The 14,897-nt window shown below is 37.4% G+C and overlaps 1 protein-coding gene and 1 long non-coding RNA gene across 8 annotated transcripts in view; one reads left to right on the top strand and one right to left on the bottom strand.

Annotated features, from left to right (window-relative positions):
• TTC39B (tetratricopeptide repeat domain 39B) overlaps window positions 1-14,656 on the top strand; it is a 140,809-nt gene extending 126,153 nt beyond the window's left edge. For 6 of the 7 annotated variants that reach the window (XM_049894832.1, XM_049894830.1, XM_049894829.1 and 3 more), the window contains 3 exons: window positions 234-351; window positions 5,404-5,520; window positions 7,998-14,656. In XM_049894832.1, coding sequence (XP_049750789.1) covers window positions 234-351; window positions 5,404-5,520; window positions 7,998-8,088 — 326 coding nt within the window. In that variant the 3' untranslated portion in view covers window positions 8,089-14,656. The remainder of the gene's footprint in view (window positions 1-233; window positions 352-5,403; window positions 5,521-7,997) is intronic. The other variant, XR_007518563.1, reaches the window with a different exon arrangement.
• LOC126082347 (uncharacterized) overlaps window positions 1-14,897 on the bottom strand; it is a 60,670-nt gene that overhangs the window by 8,956 nt on the left and 36,817 nt on the right. The gene's annotated exons all lie outside the window — the stretch shown is intronic.

The following is a 14,897-nucleotide window of genomic DNA, read 5'->3' as shown; positions in this document are numbered from 1 at the left end:
AAGTTGGACATTTGTAACCTGAGGACTGCCTGTACATAGCACAGTGTGCTAATACAGTGAATTCAACTTTTTTTTTAATTAAATAACATGCTAAAAATACTCTCCTTATTTTTAAATGATCCCAGTGACACCAAAAAAAAAAAAAAAAAAAAAAAAACAACGAGCTATTAATTCTTCCTCATTAGGATTTTTAAGTGTATTTTTCTTTTTGTGTATTTTTTGCTTCTTTTAAGACTCGAATGATTACTTTACGGATGATGAGTGCCTGGTGAAGTTACTGAAGGGATGCTGCCTGAAGAACTTACAGCGGCCCTTGCAAGCTGAATTGTGTTTCAATCATGTTATTCAAAGGTAAAACCAACTGGAGTCAGATTGTGGTTTCTGGAGAGTTGCCATGAGAAAGTGATGCAGGATGCTTTTATCTCCTGCTGCTGACCGTTTACTTAGTGTCACCAGAAAGATCACAGCCGTGTTCCCTTTGTTCTTTGTGAGCAAAATTACAGCCTTAACTGGAACGTGCCTTTCTACACTTCCACTTGGTGTTTAGAGATGACACACAAAGCTAAACTCACGGCGAGACTTTTTAAATTCATGCATTTGTCTGTTCACTTATTCTGCAAACATTGAGCACCTGCTGTGCACCCTACATTGTGTTGGGCTCTGGGGATTCAGTGCTGGTAAACAGACTTTGCCATTGTTGTGATTTTAATCTAGCGGGGAAGAAAGGGATGTGATGAGTGCTGTAACTGCTTCTCTCTTGGCAGAGGGCATTTCTTCAGGTGTGAGTTGGCTTTTTTTTTTTTTTTTTTTGTGATTGTGCTTTAGGTGAAAGTTTACAGCTCAAGTTAACTTCTCATTCAAAAATTTATACACATATTGTTTTGTGACATTAGTGGCAATCCCCACAATGTGACGGCACACTTGGTCTTTCCACCCTGGGTTCCATGTGTCGATTGGTCCTGTTCCTGTCTCTTCCTGCCTTCTCATCCTGCTTTTGGACAGGAACTGCCCATTTGGTTTCATATGTCTGGTTGAACTAAGAAGCACATTCCTCACATGTATTATTTTTGTTTTACACTCCTGTCTAATCTTTGTCTGAAGAGTGGGCTTCGGAAATGGTTTCGGTTCTGGTGAACAGTGTGTCCGGGGGCCATAGTTAGGGAGTTGCTCCAGTCTGTGTTAGACCATTTAAGTCTGGTCTTTTTACGCGAATTTGAGTTCTGTTCTACATTTTTCTTCTGCTCTGTCCAGGAATCTTTTGTTTTCCCTGTCAGGGCAGTCGTCGGTGGTAGTCGGGCACCTTCTGGTTCTTCTGGTCTCAGGTTGGTGGAGTCTCTGGTTCATGTGGTTCCTTAGTCCTGTGGACTAGTATTTTCCTTGTGTATTTGGTTTTCTTCATTCTCCTTAGCTCTGAATGGGACAGAACAAACTGATATATCTTTGGCTGCTTGCAAGCTTTTAAGACCCCAGACAGCACTCATCAAAGTGGGATGTAGAACATTTTCTTTATAAACTATGTTATGCCAGTTGACCTAGATGTCCCCCAAAACTATGGTCCCCAGGCCCTAGCCCCAGCTACTCTGTTCCTCAAAGTGTTTAGATGTGTCTAGGAAACTTCTTTGCTTTTGCTTTGGTCCAGTTGTGCTGACTTATCCTGTATTGTGCATTGTCCTTCCCCTCACCAAAGTTGATCTTTGTCTACTATCTAGTTATCTAGTTAGTGATTTTCCCTTCCTTCCCTGCCCCACCCTCATAACCACCTTTTCCTGAGTTCTCGTAATAATGGTCTCATACAGTATTTGTCTTTTTGTGACTGACTTATTCCACTCAGCATAATGCCCTCCAGATTCATCCATGTTGTGAGATGCTTTGCGGATTCATCATTGTTCTTTTTTGTTGCATAGTATTCTATTGTGTGAATATACCATAATTTGTTTATCCATTCATCTGTTGATGGGTATTGAGGTTGTTCCCACCTTTGTGCTATTGTGAATAGTGCTGCAGTGAACATGGGTGTGCATATGTCTATTCATGTGACAGCTCTTATTTTTCTCAGGTACATTCTTAGAAGTGGGATTGCTGAATCATATGGTATTTCTATTTCTATCTTTTTAAGGAAGCACCATATGGTTTTCCAAAGTGGTTGTACCAATTTACATTCCCACCACCAGTGCATAAGAGTTCCAATCTCCCCACAACCTCTCCAACGTTTGTTATTTTGTGCTTTTTGGATTAGCGCCAGCCTTTTTGGGGTGAGATGGTATCTCATTGTAGTTTTAATTGACACTTCTCCAGTGGCTCACGATGGTGAGCATTTACTCGTGTCTGTTAGCTGCCTGAATGTCTTCTTTGGTGAAATGTCTGTTCATATCCTTTGTCAATTATTAATTGGACCATTAGTCTTTTTTGTTGTTGAGGTATTGCAGTATTTTATAGATTTTGGAAATTAGACCCTTATTGGATATGTTATAGCCAATTTTTTTTCCCCAGTCTATAGATGAAGGGAAACCCTGGTGGCATAGTGGTTAAGTGCTGCAGCTGCTAACCAAAGGGTCAGCAGTTTGAATCTGCCAGGCGCTCCTTGGAAACTCTATGGGGCAGTTCTACTCTGTCCTGTAGGGTCGCTGTGAGTCGGAATTGACTTGACGGCACTGGGTTTGGTTTGGTTTTGGTTTATAGGTCAAGTCTTTTGATGAGCCTACGTGTTTGATTTTCAGGAGCTCCCAGTTATCTAGTTTCTCTTCTGGGGTTTATTCATTATTAGTTATGGTTTATGTACTATTTATGGCATGTATTAAGGGCCCTAGTGTTGTCCCTATTTTTTTCTTCCATGATCTTTATCATTTTAGATTTTATATTTAGGTCTTGGATCCATTTTGAGTTAGTTTTTGGGTATGGTGTGAGGTATGGTTCCTGTTTCATTTTTTTATAAATGGCAATTTTTTTTTTTTTATCCAGTTATGCCACCACCATTTGGTAAAGATACTGTTTTTTCCCCACTTAACGGACTTTGGGTCTTTGTCAGATATCAGCTGCTCATAGGTAGATGGATTTACTTCTGGGTTCTCAATTCGGTTCCACTGGTCTATGTGTCTGTTTTTGTATCAGTACCAGGCTGTTTTGACTACTGTGGCAGTATAAAAATCCAGTGCCATCGAGTAGGTTCTAAAGTCAGGTACTATGAGGCCTCCCACTTTGTTCTTCTTTTTCAGTAATGCTTTATGTCTCCGGGGCCTCTTCCACTTCCATACAAAGTTAGTGATTTGTTTCTCCATTTCGTTAAAAAATGCCACCGGAATTTGAATCAGGATTCCATTTATCTGTAGATTGCTTTGAGTAGAATCGACATTTTCACAAACAAAGATGTCACCTTGAAGACTAAGGTGCGCCTGACCCAAGGCATGGTATTTTCAATTGCATCATATGCATGTGAAAGCTGGACAATGAATAAGGAAGACTGAAGAATTGATGCCTTTGAATTGTGGTTTTGGCGAAGAATACTGAATATACCATGGACTGCCAGAAGAATGAACAAATCTGTCTTTGAAGAAGTACAACTAGAATGCTCCTTAGAAGCAAGGATGGCCAGACTGTGTCTTACATACTTTGGACATTTTGTCAGGAAGGATCAGTCCCTGGAGAAGGACATCATGCTTGGCAAAGTACAGGGTCGGTGGAAAAGAGGAAGACCCTCAATGAGGTGGATTGACACAGTGGCTGCAACAATGAGCTCAAGCATAACAACGATTATAAGGATAGCGCAGGACCGGGAAGTGTTTTGTTCTGTTGTGCATAGGGGCGCTATGAGTCGGAACTGACTCGACAGCACCTGACAACAACATCTTGTATCCTCATGCTTTGCTGAAATCTTCTATTAGCTCCAGTAGTTTTCTTGTGGATTCTTTGGGGTTTTCTGTGTATAAGATCATATTATCTGTAAAAGGAGATACTTTTACTTCTTACTTACCAATTTGGGTGCCCTTTATTTCCTTTTCTTGCCTTATTGCTCTGGCTAGGACCTCCAACACAATCGAGTTGTTTTTGTTGTTTCCCAGTAGCACTGATGATGATATCCTACTGCTTTACAAAACATGGAATTGAATCAGGATTCTGTGCCTGGCCTTCTTTTCTACATCTAGAGTCTACAAGACCAGACAAGTAATGTTACTGAGAGAGGCAGGCTGAGTGATGGCAGGAACAAGGATTGGTGGGCCCTGTGAATGAAGGAGATTATGTGTTCTCTGTCAAGAGTACAGCCACTCTTCACCTCTGATTACTGCTGTGCACAGCGTAGGCCCACAATCCTTGTAATTTTTCAAGAAAAGCCTGAAACCTGGACTTCATGTAAAATCTACAGATTTTCCAAATACTGGCCTCTCAGTCTTAAGCACCTAGATTGATTGCTCATTGGCATTTTGCCATATTTGCTTCACCTTGTTTTTTTATCTTTTGCTTGTTTTCAGTCTTTTGGTCTCACAATTAAAGCTGTGATGAATTACGTTCTGCATAATTTATGTTTGTGGAGGTGGTATAGCTCTTGGAAGGTTCCTGCCAGGGTAAAGTGTCTATGATTTAGTTAGATATTGTCAAATTCCCCTCCTTTGGGGTGTGTTAGCAGCAACTTATTCACCATCAGAGTGTGTCCTAGGTTCAGTTTTGGCACCAGAGAGTTTTCCTCGTGTTCTTCTGAGCTAAGCTATGCATTTGAAAGGATGTTACTCATATTTTCTAGTGCATCTGTATGTGTTGTAGCCAGAGTCTTCATAATATTGCTGGGAAACAGAACTGTTGACCAGAATCTTCACTAACATTTTTAAGCATTATAAGATTCAAAACTATACAGGGAGTTGAACATCAGTAAGAAATAATACAGCTTTCTTTTTTCTAAATGGAGTTATGTGTTCAGGAGGATGATCTTGGCCATTTCCAGCTTTCATCTTTAACAGTCTGTGTGCATTCGTCCGTCTAAGGGGAAATAATCAATCATCAGTGCTAGATTTAGATTAAGAAATAAAATAAAAGAATATATTAAAAGCTACAATTTATTGCCATATTTTATTAGGCTCCTTAACTGTATAAAAAACTGAAAAAAAACAAACCTGTTGCCGTTGAGTTGATTCCGAATCATAGTGACCCTACAGGACAGAGAATAACTGCCCCATAGGTTTCCAAGGAGTGGCTGGTGGATTCAAACTGCCAACCTTTTGGTTAGCAGCCGTAGCTCTTAAGCACTGCACCACTAGGGCTCCTTAACTGTATAATGACAGTTTTTCCTTAGAATATTGTATTTTCTCTGATAATAAGCTTAGTGCTGTACCTATTTGCTTAGTTATGGGAAAAAATGGTGGGATGATATGTCATTTGTTTTGTTAAAACTTAATCGCATTTTATTTGTTCTTCCAGCGAAAAGCTTCTGAAGTATGATCACTACCTAGTGCCATTCACTCTGTTTGAGTTGGCATTTTTGTATAAAAGCCAAGGAGAAATGGACAAGGCCATAAAGGTCCTAGAAACTGCAAGGTAAGCAATGAGGGCAGCTTTTCCTTGATTACTATGGAATCGCGAAGTTTGTACCTGGCTTCTGTAGATATGACTGTCATTATCATTATAACAGCAGCAGTAACATTGTATACTTACGAATTAGTAAATTAATGTAAAATTAGTAATAATGTTACCTTTACTAACTTAGGTTTATGTTCATGGCTTTTGCTGTGATTGTGCTATTTCCAGCCCTCTTAATGCATCACCCTCTATTTATAGATTGAATGATTGTGAAAATTCTTTTTGAGAGATTTCTAACCTATTCTCTTCAATATCAGGGGTAAATCTATAAAAGGCTTTATGGTATAAGGTATCTGTTGCAATTCTTCCATTGTACAGAAACCAGCCATAGGGGACGAGGTATAAACAAATGGGCTTATCCAAATTAAGCCTGCAGGTGATAGTTGCCCAATCCCTGATCTATATTACCCATACCTGTCATTTCCTTAAAGAGCCACTGATTTGATGAATCCCATTGCATCTTTCTCTGACTCTGTCTTCTCTCTAAAGTACTTTATCATTTTTGCTCGACTATGACTCTTAGACTTGTGATCATGGCTCACTCAAAAAAAAAAAAACCCAAAACCAAACCCAGTGCCGTCGAGTTGATTCTGACTCATAGCGGCCCTATAGGACAGAGTAAAGGCCATCATCCTTGACGAGGTCATCTTGGCAAAATTACATAGCTAGAGAAAGAGGTCCAGCACAGAGAGTGGGACATGCTATTACTTAAGAGATTAAACAAAGATGAAGCTGCAGAAAAAATTACGAAGTGGTCAGTGAGTTAGAAAGGTAAGCATAAATTTCAAAAAGAAGAGAGTTGTTCAGATTGCTGCTGAGATGTCAAGCAAGGTAGGATCAGAGATGTGGCTGCTGGGTTTGATAGCATGGCCATCATTGGTGACCTTGAGAAGGGAGGTGAGAAAGTGGAGCCCGCAACTTTAGGCACCTCTTCCAGGATGTGAAGAGAACAGATTAGTGGGGCAGAAACTTCAGGGCTGTGGTGAAGCCAAAAAGACATTTTTTTTTTTTAATTGATATGGGCTATATAAGGGTAAATCACTTTTAACTTAGTGAGAGTAAGGATGACTGATAATTCAACTGTGATGTGTTCAAATCTAGCTCCTGGGAAATTATGGTCTGTAAATGCTATTGTTCTACATCTTTCTTATTTGGACATATTTAATGTTACCTGCACAATACACAATAAACTAAGTATATAAAAATAAAGACTGTTAATTCACTACTAAAAAGAAAGACTAGCAGCAATCAGAAACCCCCACTAACTCAAGATAGTACTGATGATACAAGCATAAACATACTTCCCAATAATTTTAAGACTATCAATTGTAGTTTCTCAACAGGAACTTTGCAAAGTTGCCAAAATTGGTGGCCAGACATTACGAAAATGCCCAATTACATCCTTTGGAAAACTCTAGTAGGATGTTGATTTTAGTTTATGAATAATACATTTAATAACTCTTACCAAGGTAACCAGTAAGTAGCCCTTAAGCCAAACCCACTGCCATCAAGTTGATTCCGACTCACAGGGACCCTATAGGACAGAGTAGAACTGCCCCATAGGGTTTCCAGGGAGCACCTGGTAGATTTGAACTGCCGACCTTTTGGTTAGCAGCCGAACTCTTCACCACTACACCACCAGGATTTCCAGGTAGCCCTGCCCTTAGACCTGTATAAAATGAAGAGCTGTAGGAATGAGTGCCACTGCATAAGAGTTAAGTTATGACCCACCTGTGGGCCAAAGCAATATGTGAAAGCCCAAAGTTGAAGCCATTCCTATTTTACTGCTTCTTATAATTCTAGCAAAGGGAGGCCAAAGTGAATGTTCTAAGCAAGGTTTGAAAATTATCTGTGAGTTTCTGTGCCCTCTCTGACCCTATCACACAGTATGTATTGGTCAAACCATTGCTATTTGTGTTTGAGAATTGGAGTAATTCTCCACTAAGTAATTTTGCTACTAAGTAATCCTGCTTTCTTTGTTGCATTTGTTGTTTCATGGCTTTTCTTTTCTTATTTTGGAGTGACTGATGATGCTTATCATATTTACATGAGGCTGCCTCTAATTTTTCCAATTCACAAAAGGAAGTCAAACTATTTAGGAAGAGCTCACAAAATTTGTTTTAGGAACGGCTCACATAAACTTCTTATTCTTTTTGTGACTGGCTTGGTAATTAAGTTAAACCTTGCTACTCAAAGTATGATCTTTGGACCACAAACAGGTCCAAAATAAAATGAAGAATATTGCGCCCACCTCCTTCCCACCTCCACAGAGCAATAATCTGCATTTTAATAAGATCCATTGTTACATATGTTAAAGATTGAAAGCAAATAAGGACTGGAGGTTAGAAAGAAGGGGAAGGTGGTAGTATCCTGATATACAAAGCTATTGTAATTGTTGCTAAAATTTATATTGTTATAAAATTTATTGTTTTCAGAAACAACTACAAAGATTACTCCATGGAGTCTCGACTACACTTCAGAATTCAGGCAGCTCTTCACCTCTGGAAAAAACCTCCCTCCAGTTGATCAGAACTTGAAGGATGGAGTTTTCCCTCAGTTAGCACTGGCATCTCCTATAGATTAGACCTTGTATTAAAGTATAAAAGTGATCTGGTAAATGAGACACAAAAAACTTAATTTTATTGTCAATATTTTCTATCATCTGTTTGGTTTACTGTCGGTCTGCATAAATGTTTGTTCTTTCCTATGAAATGATGTTCAATACTATCTAGAAAATTCTTATATTTTGCCTCTCCAAAAAAATTTCACATTAGATTTGATTGGGGAGTGAAGAAGTCTTTTAAAAGACTCACGGGTACAATAAGATCTCATTAGATTATTTATTTTTTTAATGTGGAAATTAATATTGTTTAAGTAGCAAATGGCTTACAAGTTGAGCCATATTTAGATTTGTTGGTCAGTTAACCTTCAGATGTGTTTTGTTGCCTAGGTTTTAAATTCAAGAAGGGAAATAAAAATCACCTAAATTCAAAATAGCTTGAAAATGACCGTCTGAAGACTTCTGGAAGACAGGCACAGGTGATGCATAGGGACAGGATAACGTTGCCCCTACATAGTAGGTTGAAGAGAACTATATCTAGAAAAGATGATGCAATAGTAAGTTATTTTTTAATTTTTAATTTTTTCTTCATGCTGGTTAAAAGATGGTAACATCTTTAAGAGACTATCCTCTTTTTGAATGTATTTAGATCTATTATAATAACAAAATTAAAAAAAAAAAAGGTATATCTAAATGGAGGAAGAAAAGGTTGTATTTTGAGAACTTATCCTTAACCTTAGCAGTAAGAGTCCTACAATATATATGTTATTTTTTGCCTAGGAAGCAAAGTGAAGTTCCTGCTGCTTTCAATGATACCTCAAGTATCACTAAGTTTTACACTCAATGAAGTTGGTAATTTTGTAATCTCTCTAGGACTTTGCCAATTCCTTGTAAATACCTGGACAACTCTTGGTTCTTCAGTTGGTAAACACAATCAAGGGGGACGGTGTGGAAGAGAGCTCTGCTCTATGGGGTCCTGGCTCTGCGGCCAGAGTGGGTCCTAGCTCTGTGTGACCTTTAGGTAGTCACCTCCTCTCATCTGAGGAATGGAAACAGACCAGATGATGCTCTAGGTCTTCTAGTTTCATAACTGTGAGTCTGTTATTAGGTGTTTGTTTATAACAAACAACGTAAAAGGTTTAATCACAAACCATTCCCACTTAGAATGTGTTTTATTTTGCAATCATCACCTTCCCCACTGCTCCTCCAATATGTATGTGCTGTGGCTAAGGACCAGATTGATCCAGAGTATGGAAACATAATTCAGGAATTAATGAATCAAGGTTTTATCTTCTTTCTGTGGTAAGAAGAATGACTTATTATGGAAGCCTTTGCAGTTTAACAGAAAGAACACCAGACTGGGAGTCAGAGGCCCATCTTTGTTGGTTAACAGTTCTGTTAACATGGATCAAGTCACTCAGCCTTTCTAGGGCTCAGTTTCCTCATCTGTACAATAGGGATAGCAACGTAGTACTTGGTGCTTATGAGGGCTCAATTAGCTAATGTATATGACAGCTCTCTGTAGGCTGTGAAAGGCTATATGAGTTTGAGTTATTTTAATAATTGTGGTTTTTATGTACTGGTTACAGTATCAACACAAAAGTATTGGCTGAGTCTGGGATCTCTGCTATAAAATGAAAGATGTGTGGAAATTCAGACACTTTTAAATTTATTCATGTGTTTGTCCCTGACAATAGCTTAGTTACTGAATTTGCTCCTTGCTATTTCTTGCTATAATTGCCTGTATCCGGTGGGTACATGGTCTTTTTACTTTAATGTACTGATTCCTGACTGTGGATGCATTTCCAACACAAGATAATTAATATGAGACAGAACCACCCCTTCAGAATGTATGTTAGTAGGTATCAATATGTGCTGTTAATATGAATTACATAACTTATACTTTAGATTCAGACAAAAGAGAAAATTAACCACTTTATGGGAGATCGACTACATTAGCCCTTATATGGACATATATTTTATTGTACTTTAGATGAAGGTTTACAGAGCCAATCAGCTTCTGAGTAAACAATTAATACACATACTGTTTTGTGACATGGGTTGCCAACCCCACGACATGTTAACACTCTTTCTTTACTTTGGGTTCCCCATTACCAGCTTTCCTGTCCCCGCCTGCCTTCTCATATATGGACATACATTTTAATGTTTTCTATGCTTCTCCTAGATACAAGAAGATCCCAAGTCATACAGAAAAGGAAGTTCACTTATTCTTGGCCTCCACAGAGGGCAGAGAGGATCAAGTGTGTAGAAGTTGTAGGGAGGTGAATTCCAGATTTATCAGTGTCAAGGAAGATTTTCAATCATTGGAGCAATCCAACAGTGTAAACAGTGTATCCAGCTCTATTGCTAAGGAGGGTGAGTTTAGCAGGGCTGTGTGACCCATTCCTTCCTGGCCTGGAAGCTTCGACTTATTCAACTTTGAGGCCATTCCGTGATTCTTTGATCGGGGCTTCAAATCAGTGTGGTACATGTAAAGAAGAAATTTCCCCCTTTCAAATAAAAAGATGAATGTTTCCTCTTTCAGAGTAGAACTGCCCTACAGGGTTTCCAAGGAGCATCTGGTGGATTTGAACTGCCAGCCTTTTGGTTAGCAACCATAGCACTTAACCACTATGCCACGAGGGTTTCCAAGGAGTGCCTGGTGGATTTGAACTGCCAGCCTTTTGGTTAGCAACCATAGCACTTAACCACTATGCCACGAGGGTTTCCAAGGAGTGCCTGGTGGATTTGAACTGCCAGCCTTTTGGTCAGCAACCATAGCACTTAACCACTATGCCACCAGGGTTTCCAGACTGCTTTTAGAGGTAGTTATACTGTCATATGCACTAGCGGTACCTTCTATTAATACTCATTTTGATTCCTGTTCGCATCCATTCTTTTAAAGTGAATCTGTTGATCTTGCAAATAATATTTAGAAGTTTTTCTTTCCTTGAACTTTAAAAACTTCTTTTTGACCAACTGGAAAAAAATTTTGAAATTACTCTGATTAATTCTTCATTGATTTTTTTTTCTGTTTCTGTTTTCTTCCTAGTTGTATTCTCCATATTTATAAGTCACAAATTCAGATATAGTTTGTTAAAATTGAGCTGAATCAAGACTCCAGTGATCATTTTGATGCCTTAAGATTTTGTAATTTATTGGGCCTGGAAGGGATCTTAGGGAATTATCTTGTCCTCCCCAGCCTTTAAACAGTCTTGTTTCTCTTCTAGTCCTGTGCTGTCCAGTATGGTAGCCACTTGTTACATGTGGCTGTTGTGCACTTGAAATGTGGCTAGTGGTACATATCGGAATGATGCTGAGTGTTGACGGGGGCATTCATTCATTCAGTTCTATTTCAGGGCCTCCCAGTATCATGCTTCCTGGAGTCCTGCCTTTTACTTGCTGTCTGCTGTGATCACCTGATCACCACAGTTGTATTGTCGGTTGTATATCAAATATGTATCTTAGAAGTTTGCTTTTTCTGTTTAAGTGCCCTTAAATTTTCATGTCATCATGCTCATTCATGCTTTTGCAGATCATCAAGGTCATTGGCACCTTCAAACCTTATTCTCTCCGCCTCAGAACTCCTTATATACTAGACTAGGGTACCTTATTTGTAAGATTGCTATTTTAATGTAATTTTATAGACATTCCTTGCTTTTTCAGATGTATCATGCTGAAAAATTTAAGCCAAGGTTGGCACAAACTGTTTGAGTTGTAGAGAAAGTAGCTCTCATCTTTGAGATGTTAGATTTTCTAAGAACATTCTTCTGAATGATTTATCATTTAAATGTTGAATCTCTCAGCCAGCCCAATGTTACTATTTAAAGGTGTGTAGACACAAGTTAGCCACTTAGATGATAACTTGAAAAATGGTTTATTTAAAGTTATATATTTTATGCCTTTTGCAGTCTCTATTAATATTTTTCAATGTGTACTATACTTAAGTGATATGCATATGTATAATTAAGACATATTTTTTAATCTCTTAAAACATTTCTAGGTCAGGTACCTCTATATATGGATAGATGGATAGATACGAAATGGCTTACAAATATTAAATAGACCATGTTTTATACTCTTCTTTCAGGGAGAGTGCAGGATCTATTCCAGATTGTTCCCTGTCCCTTGGCCCAGTTATTTACATATTTTTCTATTTCTTTAACTATTAGGTTGCTTGTTGTGGAGCCCTATTCCTGTTTCCCATTGTTGGGTAATTTTGTCTTTTATATATTTGCTGTTAGATTTAGTTACTTTAGAATGTTAAACTTGAAATTTAATGAAAAGGATACATCAGAGTTTATTAGGAGGGAAATATCTTTTGTATTTAGTAGTTGCTATCTGACCTTGATGGTTAGACTTTTAAGATGAGACGGTTACAGTCCATTCCAGTCTGTTTATAATTTCATAACTATAGGAAGAAATTATGTGAGCATTATTTAGTGGATTGAGTTGGCTGAGCAGGTTCTTGCCCTGAAGGGTCCAGAAAAGGGATACGTGGATCTAGCCTCAGAGTAAGTCCTGTTTGCAGTGTATTTGCAATGTGCCTATGACATGCCTTCAGCACAGTAATACTGTAATACCACTTTGCATGGAAGAATCAAAGTAGCTGCCACACTGTATTTAACAACAACAAAAATGCTTACAGATATATACAGATTGGATATTTAATAGGGAAACTCAAGGTACTTTAATGGTAAGCTTCATTAAGTAAAACTTGTTGAATATTAATATATAATACACTTTGTATGTTAATCTAATAGTTCTTAGAAACACATAATTTAAATGATGAATTTAAGAGATGCTGACATATCCCAGTGGGAGCTTTTGTTTACTGCTACTTAATATTTTCTAGTAAATAGGTTTTAATTATTGGTAGTCTGTTGGGCACCATTTGGGGAAAAGAAAAAAGAAGAAAGATGGTCTTAGCATAATTGAACTGACAGCCAGAGAAACTGAATATAATGAGGATGTTAAAGGCTATTAAAAAAAAAATTACTTACCATTTAATGTTAAAAGGAATTACATTATTCTGAAATGCTAGAAGGTCTTATTCAGTTCGAAGGTATGGCATTCTCTGCTTTGGAAATCATGCAGATATTTTCATTCATTCTTAGCTTTAATGGAGCCAAATGCCCACGAGACAGTTGGGGGTGGGATGTAGTAAGTGTGTTTAAACAATTTTCACTTTTTCCTGAAGTGATTTTATCTTCACAGAAGACAATTTATATGCAGCGATTGTTTGTTTTCTTTAAGAAAACACATGAAAAGAGAGATTATGGTAAACATTTTAAATCTTGGGCTATTGGTTAGATTTAACGGCTTCAGAAAACAGTACTGTTAGGTTCTGTTTAACTAAGACTTGCTGAAGGAGAACACATGTATTTCACTGATACGTGCTGTCCAGCAGAATTACTTAGATCTCAACAATATGATGCAGTTCTCATATTACCTTCGAGAAGAATTTATAATGAAGTAGTTTATTTTTTATTGTTTTTTTCTTTTCGCCGATGGCTGGCATACAGACACCTGCATGAGTACCAGCAGATTCATTTATACACTAATGCTTTAAAATATTTATCATGCAAGTTGCTAAACCATATGTAAAAACAAAATATATATTTAATTCAGTGGGAAGTATTGTTTTATTACTGAAAGTTATTTCCAAAGCGAATTTATTTTTTAGGTGCTTCATTTGGAAAATTTTGCTTTGCCTTAAAACAAACAAATAAGCCTGTTTTGTGATATGGTCACCAAGGAACCCCAAATGTTTAACCTGATATGTAAGGGATTTTGAAAATTCTTTAATGTCCTGTATTTTTTCACTTTTATTTGGATTAAACAAAAATAAATTTGGAGGCCATAGGCATTTCATAAGCCAACGTGAAGTTACCTGTTCAGTCGTCACGTCATCCCTGTATGTACTTTACAATTCACTGTTTTATTAGTAAAAATCGTCAGCATTTTATCTCAGTCTTTCTCTTCTCGTTACATTTGAACTTTACTCATTATCTTTCCCATTCCCAGCGGTCACAGTTTTACAGAGCAAAACATTTTAGAAATTGAAAACATGTAAATACTATGTGAGACAAATGTGTTACTAACATCCATCTGCTGATCAAGTGGGAATTTGATCTGGTACCAGAAAGTGAACTAGATTGTAGCTATCAAAGCATTTTATCAACAAAAGATTAGAAGAAAGAAGAAAACTGTGAACCCCAGATATTTTTAATGTAAAAACTGTGTTTCCAATGAGTATTCTTTTTTGCTGACTTTGTGTTATCATTTCTAATTTGTGAACTAATACTGATATGAGATCTAAATTCTCAAAATGAAGACAGCAGTTACTGTAGCCTATTTTTAATGTTAATACATGTTCAAAAACAGATGTCATCTTAGAAATTGTATTTTTAAGTGCAAATAAATCATCTCAACTTGAAAGTCAACACGTTTTATTTTTCATTCCTTAGCATTACTGAATCCTCTGTGTTATTAGATAAATTTTTAAGTTGCAAGATATTTTCAGAATTCTGTGTTTACGTATTGCCACAAGTGGTTTACCTACAACATGCAATTGAATTGTTACTTAAATAAATTACACTTGATGGAATTACAGTCTTGTTCTGGTTGGTCTAAATGTGAAAGGCGTGCACAACATCCCTTTTGCTGGTATTTAATTTTTATGCTATGTAAAGTTGCAGTCTTGTTTCTTGCCTTTGTTAGCTACCATCAAGTCTACTCCAACCATCAACCATGGAAAAATGTAAAAACCATT

This window comes from Elephas maximus, chromosome 9 (genome assembly GCF_024166365.1).
Source record: "Elephas maximus indicus isolate mEleMax1 chromosome 9, mEleMax1 primary haplotype, whole genome shotgun sequence".
NCBI classification, from domain to species: Eukaryota; Metazoa; Chordata; class Mammalia; order Proboscidea; family Elephantidae; genus Elephas; species Elephas maximus.
Note: the sequence above shows the minus strand (reverse complement) of the source record. Positions and strands in the feature narration are given on the sequence as shown.